At 34.6% G+C, this 17,480-nt stretch overlaps 1 protein-coding gene across 1 annotated transcript; it reads left to right on the top strand.

Moving 5' to 3' along the window:
- Nucleotides 1-16,153: 16,153 nt before the first annotated feature.
- On the top strand, nucleotides 16,154-16,735 carry LOC136383066 (thymosin beta-4-like). Its single transcript, XM_066352609.1, has one exon. It carries the CDS (start codon nucleotides 16,198-16,200, stop codon nucleotides 16,330-16,332), a length of 135 nt encoding a protein of 44 aa, XP_066208706.1. The 5' UTR covers nucleotides 16,154-16,197; the 3' UTR covers nucleotides 16,333-16,735.
- The last annotated feature ends 745 nt before the right edge of the window (nucleotides 16,736-17,480 follow it).

Below are 17,480 nucleotides of genomic sequence, written 5' to 3'. Positions count from 1 at the left end.
CCCATTTGAGATCAGTGGTCATGAATATACTGTGAGGACATTCAGTATAATTATTACTTTTCTCACCAGCCATACTCAGCTGGTTTATTCAGCTGGCTGTGCCATGAGGGCCAGGTGGGGAGAATAAGAGACCAGAGCAGCAGTCATTGGCCTCTTGCAGGGGCTATGGTAAAACGGAAACAGCTGGGAAATCGATTTAGACTACATTTTCAGAAACCTCTTATTTGCCAACAGTGATATTAGTACAATTCTTTTAATAAGAGTCTTCCCAGAATGAATGCTACATACATCTTTCTCATTTTTCTTTTAATTGTGGCAGATTTATCATGAGGCAATCACCACATAATAAGGCACATCTGTTTAGATAATGATTAAGATGTTAGAAAGATATTATAAATCCACATTCTAGCAGTAACAAAACAGTAACTATCAATCGTACTGCAAATTACTGATAATGATGCATATTGCACATATATTCTTTCATTTATTTCTTGAACCTTCTCTGTGAGGTTTTACACCTTTATGTTGCTTATGAGGAAACTGAGTTTGAGAAAAATTATTGTAATTTGTGACAATCACTGCATATCTCTTAATTACTGCCTGACCATTAAAATTCTAAAGTGTTCACAGAAGTTGCTCAAAAACAGTTTCTTTCTTGTTTGATTAGTTGCCTTACTAGCATTGAATTTACTCCCAGAAAAATGTGGAGTTAACACATTAAGTATATACCTAAGGAAGACAAAAATAGTTATTTGGAGACATTTCCCTTAAAGAAATGATTTTGAAGAACAACAGAGATGCAAATACACAATACAGTAGTGAGGATTACGTCAGAACCAAACATCACAACAATTAGGCCAAATTTATTTATTTTTCTTTCTTAAAATTAATTAGAGATCAGTTTTTACTTTCATATTACTATATGATATGTCAGAGTTTAGTTAAGAATCTAGATATTTTGGTACACGGAATTTAATGAAGAGAGAGTCTTAAAAACTATTGGAAATGCTGGGTGAGTGAAGGTCTGAAATAACCACAGCTGGCTTTGGGGATGTCAGAAGGGGCCAACTGTCTATGAACTCAGCTGTCTTTTAAACTGAGGGAAATGGTTTGAAGACAGCCAGGGTGCACCTGCAAGTTACAGTGACTGCCTGGTTATGTCATTCAGCCACTACTGGAAGATTAAAATGACTTCTGCTTTCTACTTATTCAAGTTCATACAAATGCCTATTATCAAAATCTAAGCTAGACTTATGCTGACAAAAATCTGGAAAGTGTAGTTTTTTAGGGTTCTACAGTCTGTTACAAGGGAGAGTTTAGAATAATGGAGAAAGTAATGAATATCAACAAAAACATTTGATTTATTTCTTCCCCTTAAATTCCTGGTATCTGGGAAATACTTCTATGTATTTACATTAAAATTCTTAGAAAATAATAAAAGCAACAGCATGTATCCATCAAACGGGATGATAGATGTTTTGTTGTATTCTTTCTTCCCTGGTCTAGCAGTCATATATATATATATATATATATATATATATATATATATATATATATATATATATATATATATATGTATATATACCTATACCTCCTAAAATAAAAAAGAACACAACTTATTGTGAGTTATTGTACCCAGCTCTATATAATAATTACTGTACTTTTTGTTCAGTCACAAACTATCACAAACTACCTTTATAATCTATAATTTATAAGAAAAAATATAAATCTAAATAAAGGTACTATACACATACTTCATATATAAAATAATGTGAGGAGAAAATAAAATTTTAAATTAATTTATATGTATAAACATAATAGAAATCCTGAAGTTGGTTCTCAAAGTGAAAAGTTATTTGTGAAAGAGAGCAATGCTTTGCTTTAAATGAATGATGACAACATATCGCATTCTGATTGGTGATATGTATTTTAAGAATCTTTGAATCTTCCACTTCGAAAGGTCTGACTGGCTCAGTATCTTGGTTTACGTCCCTATAACCTGCAGGGCATTTGCTTACTCTAATCCTCACTCAAATCCTTCTTGGTAAATGGTAAGGAGTGGCAGGCTCAAATATAGTTCTTCTTTGCAGATTCCCAAGAGGCCCAACAGGTCTTATCACTTGTTTATTGCTATAAGGAGTGTGGTAATTTATTTTTCATTTTGGAAAGATACTTTTATAATCTTTAGATGAATAATAACTTTGTGAAAGTGGCATGTCTCCGATTTCTGAATTTTTATAAGGACAAGCATGCTTCTGACTAAGTGTTTAGGTTATTTGCAGCTTTTACTTCCCGGATCCAATCAGTATGGTAAACTTTAATATGCTGAACCAGAGACATATCCTGTTTATCAAAATCCCTGCTTTTAATGTTTCTTTCTCTTTTTTTTGTATATGCTCTCCAAATTTATTATTACATTTATTCTCCAATTTTCTGTCATATAAATGGATAAAATGATTACAATTATTTTGGTTTATAAATTCTCTTCTTTCAAAGCAATCTAGACGGAAGCTTATTTCTTTAGAATAAACTGGGATTTGACTATGGTTATGAGCATGTAAGCACTAAAATTTGGTAGGCATAGGTCTTTTGGAGATTTTATAACCTTTGAAAGATGCTAATTGTCTCATAGGGTCTTGCAACACAAGGAAACTGGTCTAAGACATATGTAAAGGACCAACTCTCCTGGCAGGGGAAACACAATGCAATTTTGAGGTCATTGTATTCATAATCATGAGAATTCAGCAAAAGTTCAATTCCAAATTTATGTGTCACATTTTTTCTCATTCAATGTTTGAGATTCATATAACAGCCCTACAGTCTGTGAATGACTGTAAACATCAACTATGTGTAATTTGGCTCCTGAATGGTTAAATTTGGTCTTATATTTACCATTAGCCCTGAGGTTCCTGGACATTAGAGATTCTTTAAAAGAAGTCACAGACACTTGTTGGATTTTTTGGTCTTGCCTTGAATCCCAAATTTAAAGCCCTGCGTTAGTAAATTATTTTTGTAAGCTAACCACAAAGCCAGAAGTAGCTTTCTTATAGTACTTATAGGCCTTATTCTCCCTATTAAGTTCAATTGCAATAATCATCATGGTCTACCAAAGCCATACTTAGAAGAAACATTTACTTCTTCTAAGTAACTACAGGCATTCCGAAGTCTACTTGTATTTCATTTGCCTTAGCAAGAGTGTCATTATTGTTTTCGAACAATAGTAGATTAGATAACCAACTCTAGTTTCCCTTGGAGACAGGCTGAGCTTCTTTCCTTATAAGACTGGAATCTCCCTCGGTCTTCCCTCAAACTGTGCACCGAAATAGCAGACAGACAGCGCAGGGCCAGCAACCATAAGGTGTAGCCTTATCTGCAAAAATACTTTCTTGACCCTGATACATGTACATTTCAGCCTCAGAATGATCGCTGTGATCTTATCCTCATTTTAATAGTGAAAAACAGACCTCTGGGTGGAGATTTAACATGCTAACAAGACATGTAAACCATGAAGAAACATATACATGTAGTTGTACTTGGCAAGCACCAGAGTCCTGCTTCTAAATACTTGGACTTCACACTTAGATATCATCTTCATTGCCTCTTCTTTTTATTTTCTTCCTTTTTATTTTTTTAAGTGAGAAAATAAGAGGAGGGGAAATACAGAGACAGACTCCCACATGCGCTCAGCCTGGGATCCATCTGGCAACCCAGTCTGGAGCTGATGCTGGAATCAACTCAGGGGCTGACTCTCCACGCTAGAGCCAATCAGCCACGGGCTGAAAGAGGGGAAGAGGGAGAGAAGGTGGAGAGGGAGTCGGGGAGAGGCCGATGGTAACTTCTCCTGTGTGCTCTGAACTGGGGATCGAACTTGGGTCTCCATATGCAGCCAATGCTCTACCCATTGAGTTAACTGGACCGGGCCAACTTCTTTAAAACTGATTGTCTGCCTTTGTTTGGGGAGAAGCATTTTCTTTCTCCTTTTGGGTGCTGTTTTGAAGCTATAATAAACAAACCTCTTACCTGAGCACTATTTTTTTGTGGTAAACTCTCCTGATTTTCATGTCACAGTTCCCAAAAACTCAAATGTTGCAAGATTCTGCATTGGTAAAGCATTTGGTTAGAAAGACAGAAATCACTCCAGGTATCTCAGAGGGCATTAGAAGCTCCCTTCTCAACAGCTCACCCAGAACAGGCCAGAAAGAAGCAATGCTGGATTGTATGCACACAGGAAGTGCAAGCATTGGAGGAAACCACTATTAATGATCTCAGGCCCCTCAAGCACCAAAGTGTAAGAACCAAAGGAGTTTTTCAGAAAACTGATAAAACTTTTTTATTTATTTATTTTTTATTTTTTAAATTTTTCTGAAGTTGGAAACAGGAAGGCAGACAGACTCCCACATGCGCCCCACCGGGATCCACCCAGCATGCCCACCAGGGGGTGATGCTCTGCCCATCTGGGGCGTTGCTCTGTTGCGACCAGAGCCATTCTAGTGCCTGAGGCAGAGGCCATGGAGCCATCCTCAGCGTCTGGGCCAACTTTGCTCCAATGGAGCCTTGGCTGTGGGAGGGGAAGAGAGAGACAGAGAGTAAGGAGAGGGGGAGGGGTGGAGAAGCAGATGGGCGCTTCTCCTCTGTGCCCTGGCCGGGAATCAAACCCGGGACTCCTGCACGCCAGGCCGACGCTCTACCACTGAGCAAACCAGCCAGGGCTGATAAAACTTCTTATATGTAGAGGATTAAATTATTTTCTTGAATCCTCTAGAAGTGCTTTTCAACCAGTATTCCACAAGAATTTTTAAAACATGCAATAGCTGACTATTTTTCAGGGGCACTAACCCTTCTTCCTTTATACTGTAAAATAAGAAAATGACAATAGTTAGCACAGCAATAGCCATTTAGCATGAATGAATCTAAATTATACATATTATTTTGTCAGATTGGCAAAAATTATATTTTTGGGTGTGCCTTGAGATCAAAAAGGCCGAAAATCGCTCCTCTGAAGAAAGAAAAATATATATTCTTCTATTCTAACTTTTGAATGCCACAGCATTAATTTCATTTTAGCCATATAAAGTAGTAACGTGCTGGCAAAGGGTTCTGGAAAATACTATAGTTTGAAGGTTTCTAGACTCTGTGACACAGGATGGTTTAGGTAGTTGATAATGAAAATGCATATATAAACTCTGTATAACTACTTTTAACAAAACTTAGCTTCAGTGTCTTTATATCAGTATTTTTTCTATATCCTCCGAGAACTGGAGAGTTTAAAATGACTATCTTGTCCAGTAATTTTCCTGAAATATTTCTTATATTGACCCATTTTTCTCCATCTTATTCAATGACTCAAAACCTGCCTGTCCATCTTTCCTTTGGGTTAGTAGAATGATCTTCTAAATTGGTCCCTCTACCACAGCTTAATTTGCTCCCAATACATTCTCAATAAAGTCAGAATAATGTTTGAAATCACAAATCAGATTATGCCACTGTGTTGTTCAAAATGTTCAATTTCTCCCCCATGTTCTTCTGCTTAAGAAAAAACTTGTAAAGCTTAGTCCACTAAATTTCATTATGAAGACTTAGCTACTTTTTTTCCAGCTCTGTGGTTGCTCTTTATACCTTATAACTTGCCATTCATAGCTACATGCAAAATTCAGGTTCCTTGGTCAACTTCATTTTTTTATATCATCCCTAATACTCTGCATTTCCTCCACACTGATTACTTTTCCATGTCTGTGCAACCTTTTAAACATGCTTCAATTCTCACGCAAATATTTTTTTCCCCAACATTTGGATTTAGCTGCAATCCACCTCTCCCCTGTGCCTGCCAGTTCCTCCTGCAGAGAATATCATTCATTTATTCTCACTCCATTTACCATGTTGTCATAGTTGGAATCTGCTCTTTCTTGATTACCATTGCTACTTTCTGAGTACTGCTTTTTTAGTTTATGCAAAAACTCTTTTTTTGTGACAGAGAGACAGAGAGATGGCAGATAGGGACAGACAGACAGGAAGAGAGAGAGATGAGAAGTATCAATTCTTTGTGGCAACTTAATTGCTCATTGATAGCTTTCTCATATGTTCCTTGACGGGGTGGCTACAGCAGATTGAGTGAGACGGGGTGGCTACAGCAGATTGAGTGACCACTTGCTCAAGCCAGGGACCTTGGGCTCAAGCTGGTGAGCTGTGCTCAAACCAAATAAGCCTGCTCTCAAGCCAGCGCCCTCAGGGTTTTGAACCTGGGTCCTCTGCATCCCAGTCTGATGTTCTGTCCACTGCGCCACTGCCTGGTCAGGCAAAAACTCTTCTATTTTACCATTTTTTCCTCTATTATCCTTTGATAATATCATCTGCTGAGGCCCTTGGGCAAATAGATAATAGTATCTATTTTATTTTAAGTCCTTACAGCCTCAATGGCTTCAAAGTATATATAGCTAGCCCACAGGATACCTTTTTCTCCTCGGTGTTTGCCTTCCTGTATTCTCATTCTCTCAACTTCCACCCTACTTTGATAACCATTCCCTGGTCACATCTGGGTTGTACCATAACTCATGTTCTTATTGCGTCTAGTATAATAAACTACAAAATACTAATCTCTGACTATAGCCTCCATCCATTCGAGCTTTTCACTTCATTAGTTTTCAGTATGTCGCATTTTATTGTTATCATATCTTTCATTATTTAATTCCTCATTTTTCTCCCATTCACATTGCTTCTGTTTATTTCCTATAAATTCCAGCATCAGTGGTGAATCATAGCCACATTTTATTTGCAGCTTGCTTGTTTAATTTGGCTGTTTGGATTGTTTTACTGCCTTGTTTATATGATTTTTGGCTTAAGTACTGTAAAAATCTTCCTAATTTGCTCAGTCAAGCCATCTACCTCTTCTCATTTGGATTTTCTGAGAGTTTTGAAGAAAAACATAATCTTTGCAGATTGGTGATTCTACATATTTATTTTCTTCATACTCACTGGACACGTAGTTCTATAAGCAATCATTTTACTTGCTCATGCTCACCTTCTTGTCAATTCTATAGTTGTTATTATACTCAATCATCTTACCTAAGTCCCTCCAATTTATCAATTATCAAAACATCATACCTTCTTTGCCACAAGGAACTTTTACACTATAAGGTATAAAAACACATGGGTGCCTCACATCTTGTGCTCCACATATATGTGTTTCAATGTATACTTAAAGTAATTTTTTAACCTTTTTATGAGTAGAAGAGATGGTTCCTTTGGCTTTAAAGGTTAACTTTCAGCCATGGTTCTGAATATCATTGTATTTGTTTCCTAAGTAATTTACTCCCAAAAGTACCCCTTTCTTTATGCATCTCTCTATAAATTATTCCTTAGATCCCATGTTGCTCTCTAATTTTTATACGTTCATTCCCTGTCTTCCACATACAGGTTTATTGAAAAATAACTAATTCTCATACGTTTTAAACCTCCTATCATTTCTTGAAATGTGACTTCCATCATAATTGTTACATATTTTTACCCCAATTTCATAAGAACTACTTAAAATTGTTAGATAAATGACCATTATTTTTCCAATTTAAGCTCCTATAACATTGACTATGGTGACCAAACACCCATCTTTTTTTTTTTTTTTTTTCTTTTCTTTTTTTCCTGCTTGGCTTCATGGACAAATTATTTTTTTCTGTTCCTTTACTTATGTTTTTTTCTTAATCTTTTTTGTGGATTCTTCTTTTCCAGCCCCCAAATTATTAGAGTTCCCTGATGGTTCACCAATGAACTGCTTCTTACTCCCTGTTCCGTGTATTCTTTCTGAGTGATCTTATCTTTTTCCATTTTTCAATTAGTATCAATATGCTGATGACATAAATATGTATCTTTAGTCCAGACTTCTTCTCTGAGAATCTAGTTTACATGTTCAATTATTCATTGAGCATCTCTACTTGAATGTCGCACTTATACTTGAAGTCATTGTGTCTTAATTTCACCTTACCCACACTTGTAATGTCTCTGATGTTCCCATCTTTTTGAATAGCATAACTATCTAAAAAATGGCCTAGCCCCAAACTCTGCAAGAATCATTCTTGATTCTTTCAATTCCCTATCAGTTTTACTCTCTTACAGTTCTTGGTTCTGTTTCCTTTCCCAACACCTTATTTTACTCTCTTATTTTAGATTTTTATCATTTTCTGTGAATTCCTGAAACATTCTTCCTGCTATCCATTTCTTCAAGCTTGTCTAATGCTTATCTACTTTCTATAGTTACCAGAATTTATCTTCTTAAATACAAATCTCATGGTGTCATTTCCTTGCTTCAAATCTTTTATTGGCTCTCAGGGCCTGCAGATCAATGTCTATTTCCCTGAATGAAATAAGCAGCTCTCCATCAACTGGGCCTTACTGTGCTGGTCTTGTCTCCTGCCACATCTATTACTTTCACTTAACCAGTAATTCCCTTGGAATTATATGCTCGTTTGTGACTGAAGGATTTTGTACATGTGCAATCATTTATTTGAAACATCCTAACTGTTCCAATAGTACCTTGTGTTTCTATCTCTCATAGTACATTTATTATAAACATCTGTTTATTTGCATGTCATTTTTTCTCCTCAGATTCTAAACACCCTGTGAAAAATAACTATTTTTCCCCAAACACTTTGTATTGTGTGTAGAACAGAGTAGTATTCCAATAAATATAAAATTATTGACTAAATGAATTTAATGAAAAATTAAATGAACAAAGCAAAGATAAAAGATTTTTATCTTGTAAACAAGAACCATCCCGTTAACTGTCTTATGTTAATACATTGACACTTCTGTTGAAATGCTTATATTACAATGGCATTGCTTTGTACAGGACCATGTTTTATTTTTGACATGCATTTAGTTACAACAAAATATAAGTTGAATGTTTAATAGTATAAACGAGTTCCAGTGGATGAACTTGCACATATTACATAATTTACCCTCTTTGATATAGATGACTCAATAAAACGGAATTATTCATGGAGTGCCTGCTGATCCTGTGTTCAACTTACAATATATAATTAGGTATATAAGAAAGTGGGAATTTACCAGTTTATATAATAGTGTCTGATCACAGTAAGATTAAAGTTGACTATTCATAAAAATTCACTTGAACTCCCTGATATTAAGAGTTTTTTTTAAAGAGGCTTTATTAGAAACATAAAATATTTTCTATGTTTCTAATCTTTTCTCTGGTGATTTATAGATGACTAGGAGTCATGATAATTTCCTCTCAATGGCTCTGGAACTAAATCCTAGAGGGTTTACTAATTTATGATGCTGATTGCTTAACATTTTCTTTTTCACTATATCATCAAACTAATTATATTCACTTAATATGAATTATTTTTTTGAGAACATTGTACCCATCTCTATGTCATAACAGATATCATATACCCAGCTGCACTGTGGGGGCCATGGATTAACACTGCTAAATATCAATGCATCTCAACTATTTTATATTAGATTTTTATGCCATAACTCACATGTATATATGTTTGTTTATAAGGTTTCATATTTGTTTATTTCCGTTAAGTATTTTAGAGGAAAATGCCCTAAAAAGAGAAAGAATGCTGAAAAACACTCAAAAGCTCAGCTGTTTTTTGAATAATTTTCTCTGCGCATAAAAACCACTGATATGTTTAATCTTGGAAACTAAATATACTCACAGAGAGTATGCCATTTATCACACCTAAACAAAGTCCTGAGTCTCACCATTTAAGCGAACCCCATTTTAATAACACAACGGAAAGGTGTTTTCTCCCTTAGTACACACACCAAATTTGTCATTGATATTTTTCTGCTGATCCTCCAGGCAGTTTCCACTTTGTGTTTCCCTTTGTTTTCCCAGCCTTCTGCAAACCGCATGGGTGACACGTTCCCAACAGAGTTTAGGGTGTTCACTTGTTCAATTGTTCTTGCTTTTTGCTACTAGCATATTTCCGTACTTTACATATTCAGCAGCTTTTATGCTTAGCTCAAACAATTAGAAATACTCTCTCCCTTACTTGCCTCAGCATCAGGCCCCTAAGGCTCACACTGTATTTACCATTCCAGATGCTGCTCCTCCTGTAGTGAACTTCTACTGAGGGTTTCCGTTGCTTTTACTTTATTCACTTAGATCAATTTAATAATTCCCATTTTACATGGTTTTATTTTTATTAAATAGATAAAAATGGTATCAATAATATATGGACTCAAAAGATATTTCATTCACAAGTTTCTTGTTTTTATTTTAAAAAGTTTTTTTTTAAATTACAGTTTACATTCAATATTATTTTGTATTGGTTTTAAGGTATACAGCATAGCAGTTAGAAGATCATATACTCTTCAAAGTGTTCTCCCTGATATTTCCAGTATCTAGCTGGCACCATATATGGATTTTTACAATATTATTGACTATATTTCTTGGGTATCATTCATTCTTCAGACTCTGAAAGATATCTTTCTATACCAACTTTATCTTGTTGTTCAATTTATGATTAAAAAAATGTCATGATAAGGAAACAGAAAACTAATAAAATAGCTTGGATTTTTTCATCTTTAAATAGTAGCAACTGTCTGATTCCTTTTTTTTATAATCAGTTGGATTCTTCCCCTGTTAATTCTGGGAGTATGTACAAAGTTCTAAAAATCTGCCATCATTTTGGTCAATTTTCAGCACTGAGATTATGTGTATGTCAAAACTTTATAAAACTCTGAAGTTGAGTTCTCAGATTGACATGGAATTGTAGAATTGACTGTGAATAAGAGTTTGCATTTACCATCTCATAAAAACAGACAAGATCTCGCAGTATCAGTAGTAAAAGAAAACACAACTGCAAGGTCAGGAGGATAGGAAATCTTTTATCTAGCAAAACTCCATGGGTAACTTAACTTCACATTACAAACAGAAAGGTCAGGAATTATAATCAAACACTGAAGAAAGATATAAAACAGGTGGGAAAAGGGAGAAAGCACGATAAAACCATTTCAATTGCATGGGTTTTTTTGTTTTTTTGTTTTGTTTTTTTTTGCCTCTGTAGGATCTCTTAGACTTGATGATTTATGATCCAGAAAGTAGAATATTCTATTTCACTCCTTAAATGATTATGACTAATTCTCTTTTCACTTAACAGAGATCCCAAAAGTTGCTTCTACGAAAGTGTTGAAACTCTTCCTCCAATACATCAACTCTTGTCTCCAATTGATACATTCAGACAGGCAACTCCACAGTTATCTAAAGTAGTGAGACTCTCATAGAAATGACCTAAATATACAGGAAGATTCTACAATTTTTATATTATTAGATATGGTTGCAAATGTCAGCACAAAAATAAATAAAATATAAAGCCAATCCAAGAGGTATTCAAAAACCTCAAGTTGTGTTACTTGAGGAGAGGTCACTGCAGGTCTAGTTGAGTATATTTTGCATAAAAGACAGTGTACACAATGATGAAGCTATTGTCACCTTTAATAGCTTTTAATGTCATATAGTTATCTAGACATGTACTTTCAGTTTATTCTCTGCCCTCTTGCATTTACGTTTCTGTCAATCACTCTTTTTCATTTTCTTCATTGTGATTTCTCATTTTATGAGAAAGACTGTGACATGCATTATGTCTATTAACTCTTAGTGTGAGCAAGTTTTAGATAAATTGGTTTTCTTAGAAGACAAAAAAATGTAGAGGCATAGTAGATCAACCTCCTTGAAAAATTCTACTGAGTTTTTCTAAGTTAAAATTTATATGTTGAAGCAGTTGTTCTTTCTGAGACCCTCACTTAAAAAATTTAGCTAAAGATTTAGAAATTCATGCTGAAAAATATTTTAAACTGAAATGACATCTAAGAGACATAAGATTTATGATGGAAAATCCATCAAAGTACTAAAAAAATAAAAACTTTAACTTATTTTTTATTTGGATACAGTGAATATTGAGCTTACAAACTCTTTTTTTATATTTTAAATAATAAAGATATGAACATTTTAAAGACATGTTTGCTGACTCCATGGAGTTTTATTTCTAGTTAGAAAGACACATGTTAATAACAACCATAAATATGAATGTATCAGAACTCATCAGAATTGTAGAAAAGAAATACACACAGTTTTTATAAAGGATATAAATGGGATATAACTCACTATGAAGGTTCAAAGTATGATTCCCCTGAGGAAGTGAAATACCATTTGTTATTTGAGGTTAAAATAGAGGTATGATATGGGGAAATTCTACATAGCAAGAGTAGCAGGTACAGAGTCTCTGATATGAAGCAAGATGGAATCAAAAAGAAGGAAGTGGGGCTACAATACAGAGATGGACAAAGACAGCATGATAGGAGGTCAGGACAGTAGTGAGGCCCAGACCTTGTCAGACCTTGATGGTTATGCTAAGAATCTTTATATCATAGGAGACACTTAAAGCTATTGAAAAGGGTTTAATGGGAAAAATATCCTTTTTTATATTTATGTTTTGCAATGAATACCTGGATTACATAGTAAGGAATAAATTGGAGCATGGCACAGTGAAAGAAGAAAAATCCTGTTCAGGTTATTTTTTTTTCCAGATTAGGGAAAAAAATAAAATAAAACAGCTTGCTCTAGGGTCATGTTATTTGAGAATTAGAAATTTGAGAATCAGAAAGTAAAAGTTATAGGATATTGTGATAGAGTGAAAGATAGGTTTGGAAGGTAGAGTGACTTCTAGGATTCTGGTTTGAAAAATAGATGGATAAAAATTCCATTCACTGAAGTGGGAGACATCGGGGACAAGTGACAATATGCTGCTACCCAGAGTTAAAGACTGAAGATATAAATTTAGTGTTATTGTACTATCAATCATAATGGAATTTCTAGAAAAAGGTAAAATTTCCTAGAAAGAGATTGTATTGAAAAAAAAATCTGGAATAGGACATTAATGTATTCTTATATTTAGTGCTGTTTGTTGTTAGGTAGGAGTATAGCATATTTAAATGTTAATCTGAAGGATGCAGTTAAAAAAGTGGTTTTACATAAAAGAAACAAGAAATGATTTAACAAGTTTCTTTAGACAGTAAAAGGAGTTAGGAATCAAAGTATAGACAGAAGAATCAAGAAATATATGTGCCAATAAATAAACATAATAATTAGTGATTTGTCTGTCTGAAACATAAAGAAAGTTTGTATTTTTCCCACTTTTTAGTTTTGTGACATTTGGCAAATTACTTAAGTTTGCCATGTATCTTTTTTCAGTGACATCATTTAAGATTAGATGAGTTAATACAGTCCAAGTTACAGAGTGAAGATTCAAAAATAGCAGCTGTTTTTATAATAATTTTAATATGGTTATGAAAATGTTCTTTATGACTATTTTGTCTAGGGTACAGACAAGCTAGGAGTAATGAAATATTTACTCATGTACCTGTGAACCTCAGCTCAGTGCTTGGAACAGAGTCCTTGATTTATTTCTTGTGATTAGAACTTAAATGAATTTTGCGATCTAAAACTGAGAAGTTTGGCTTCCAGACCCTAGTGAAAGAGATGCATATGGCAAGTTCTAGGCAATGACTTAGTATGCTCTAAAATAAAGGTGGAAAATTTGCTTAGTAAAAAGCTGTGAAGGATATAATCAAATATCCTTTTTCTTATATTGATATTCAATATTGAAAGTAGAAAGATAAAAGTAACATCATGCATTTAATGGAATTACATGCAATATTTCCCAACTGATATATGCAAAACTCTCCTAAATCAACAAAAAGTAGTTTTTTTTCTGGAGTCTTTTAATTAAGTGTTGTGATTGAATCATCCTGGAAACAGGGCTTCAATTGACTGTGTAATTGATGAGGTCAAAAAGGTGCAAACAATCTCCAGCTAAGGGAAGGTCTTATTTGGTACAACAGAGAAATGAATATGATTAGGTTTTATTAAATCAGATTAAGTTAAATTAAATTAAATTGTCACCTTGTTTTTCTTAGCTTCTTTGTCTCATAAGGGCTTGCTTGTTTTTGATAAAAGTTTAATTATTAAATTCTGTCTTCTCTAAGTTCCTAGGATATTTTGGGCAAGCTATTTATAGAAAGAAAGCAATCATATCAGAACATAGACATGTTTCAACATGGGACGATCTTACTCAGATATTTGAATTATATTTAATATAGTTTAATAAAACCTAAATGTTTTGGTCAAGAAGATTTTCAATTCAATCGTTCTTTTTTTTCTTTTATTTTTTTAGGGAATAAACTTATAGAGAATCTTCTGTTCTAAAATATCCCCATTTTCACAGAATTATCAAGGTGTTCAAGGAAATAGGAAATATGCAGAAGCAGTAATCTTTAGGAGTCTTACTATACAATATGGGTGGTGGAAGCCTTTATCTACATTTACACACACACACACACACACACACACACACACACACACACACATCTTCTGCAGATCCATTTATGCAGACCAGTTAAAAACAATTATGTTAGGTTAAGTACTTATAAGCTTTTTCTTACAAGTGGGAATTCTCTGAAATCTACCAGGGGCTATCGTTTAGCCTTACACTATATGAGTTATACCATTAATTATACTGTTATAAAACAAGATTTTAGAAAATATGCTTGCCTGACCAGGCGGTGGTGCAGTAGATAGAGTGTCGGACTGGGATGCGGAGGACCTAGGTTCAAGACCCTGAGGTTGCCAGCTTGATTGCAGGCTCATCTGGTTTGAGCAAAACTCACCAGCTTGGACCCAAGGTTACTGGCTTGAGCAAGGGGTTACTCGGTCTTCTGAAGGCCCATGGTCAAGGCACATATGAGAAAGCAATCAATAAACAACTAAGGTTTCGTAACAAAAAACTAATGATTGATGTTTCTCATCTCTCTCCGTGTTCCTGTCTGTCTGTCTCTATCCTTCTCTCTGACTCTCTCTCTGTCTATGTAAAAAAAAAAAGAAAGAAAAAAAGAAAATATGCTCATCTTCACTAGCTATTCAAGAAACACAAATCAAAACTACAATGAGATACACTTCACACTTGTTAGATTGACTATTATCAACAAGACAGATAATAACAAGTGTTAGAGAGGCTGTGGAGAAAAAGGAACCCTCATCCACACTGTTGGTGGGAATGCAAATTAATATAACCATTATGGAAGAAAGTATGGTGGTTCCTCAAAAAGTTAACAATAGAACTACCATATGACCCAGTAATCCTTTTATTGGGTATATACCCCCAAAACTCAAAATCATTGGTACATAAAGACACATGCACCCCCATGTTTATCCCAGCATTATTCACAGTGGCCAAGACATGGAAACAACCAAAGTGTTCCTCAATAGAGGATTAGATAAAGAAGATGTGGTACATATATACAATGAAATACTACTCAGCCATAAGAAACGATGACAGTGAAATTTATGACAATATGGATGGACCTTGAGAACATTATACTGAGTGAAATAAGTAAATCAGATAAGACTAAGAACTGTATAATTTCACCCATAGGTGGGATATATTGTAAAACTGAGACTTACAGAAAAGGTAAAAGTGAAGTGGTTACCAGGGGAAGGAAATGTGGGGGAAGTAGAAGGGGACTTGAGTGAATGGGCATGGGTATGGAGGGAGGGGTATAAGAAGGAACAAATATAAAGTAACAGAAAATTATTTGACTTTGGATGATGTGAATGCAACATAATCAACAGTTCAAATGATATAGAAATGTTGATCTGAAACCTATGTATTCTCATTGGTCAATGTCACCCTGTTAAAGTTAATTGTCTAAATAAAATGAAAAATAAATCAAACAAACAAATAAAAAAAACAATATTTTAGAAAAGAGTTTAGAGATCCAGAATTAATAGGTCAAATTAGGGTTACATCTTTCCTTGAAGTTTTTCTGATTTTTCTATCTGAATGCCAGAAGAATGCAAATTGGGGTTACATTGTCTAATCAAAGGGCAATACATATGTTTTTCTTTTGGGGATACTAGGTTATAATATATGAGGGAATAAAAGAAAGAAAAATAATTAAAATGATTCTCAGAAAATTGTAATTGTTGATTTTATACCACAGATTGTTCAGAAAATATAATGCAGGCATAGATGAATGCTCTTAATTAGTTAACCCTTAGCCTTTTTTTAATTTCAATTAAGACATTACTTAAGAAATACAATTCCCACTCGGCGGCAGCCACTGACCAGATCGGACATCTCTCTGGATCGCTCACCTCGCTTGGCTTCCTCTGCAAGCATGTCTGACAAGCCCGATAGGGCTGAGATTGAGAAATTCGATAAGTCGAAATTGAAGAAGACCGAAACGCAAGAGAAAAACCCGCTGTCTTCGAAAGAAACGATAGAACAGGAGAAGCAAGCCTGCGAATCGTAATGAGGCACGCCCCGCCAATATGCACTGTACATTCCACAGGCATTGCCTTATTTTACTTCTTTTAGCTGTTTAACTTTGTAAGATGCAAAGAGGTTGGATCAGTTTAAATGACTGTGCTGCCCCTTTTCACATCAGAACTACCGACAATGAAGGCCGCACCTGCCTCTCCCATCCCATGGCCTGTCTGGCTGGCAGGGAAGGAAAAGAACTTGCATGTTGGTGAAGGAAGAAGCTAGGTGGGACAGGGAAATCTAGAGTAAAAACCAACCTGATCCAAGGTGTCCTGCAGGCTGTTAAATGCGGTTTAATCAGAGTGCCATTTTTTTTTGTTGTTGTTAAAGTGATTTTAATTATTGGAATGCACAATTTTTTTAATATGCAAATAAAAAGTTTTAAAACCTGAGGAAAAAAAAAAAAAGAAATACAATTCCGAAGATTGACTGAGGTCCACCTGATAAGTTGAACCTGATATAAGTGTTTATAGTGCTTGTTTTTCTGCCTTATTCCCCATATCACATATATAACTTGATAAATTTTTTGTAGTTAATCATTACATGCTTGGATTCTTTACTAGATTCTAAAACTATAAAATAATCCATGAATTTGGGACTCCACCCATATCTATCACCTATATTAATATAGATGCAGAATATATATCAAGGCCATCTTCTATTGTACTTTACAACAAATCTTATATCACATATGCCCCAGTAATTTAACAAATTGTGTTAACTTAATAAATAAATGTATTTTAAATAAGGACTTTTTGCTATCACCAATAAATTACAGGTTATAAATTTTGCAGATAGAATAGTGTCTTCCCCAAATTCACATCTACTTCGATCCTTTAGATGTGAATTTATTTGGAAATTATGTCTTTCCAGGTGTGTTAGTAAAGATCATGAAATGATATACCAAATTTAAAATGGACTGTACATTTTGTGACTAGTTATCAAATGAAAAGAGGAGAGGACAAAGAGTCAGAGAAGAAGACCGTGTAAAAATGGAGGCAGATTGGAGTTAAGGTACCAAAATTCAAGAATGATCAATGCCACTAGCAGCAAGAAGCACGTTAACATTCTTCTGAAGAGCTTTTAGTGGAAGGATACCCATGCTGACATCTTGCTTTCAGACTTCTAGCTCTCAGA

The sequence above is a fragment of the Saccopteryx leptura genome, chromosome 11, assembly GCF_036850995.1.
Source record: "Saccopteryx leptura isolate mSacLep1 chromosome 11, mSacLep1_pri_phased_curated, whole genome shotgun sequence".
Classification (NCBI taxonomy): Eukaryota; Metazoa; Chordata; class Mammalia; order Chiroptera; family Emballonuridae; genus Saccopteryx; species Saccopteryx leptura.
The sequence above is the reverse complement of the archived record's forward strand: the minus strand, read 5'-3'. Positions and strand labels throughout refer to the sequence as shown.

What these genes read in the sequence shown, in the direction of transcription:
- LOC136383066 (XM_066352609.1), top strand. Translation starts at nt 16,198, where the DNA reads ATGTCTGACAAGCCCGATAGGGCTGAGATTGAGAAATTCGATAAGTCG.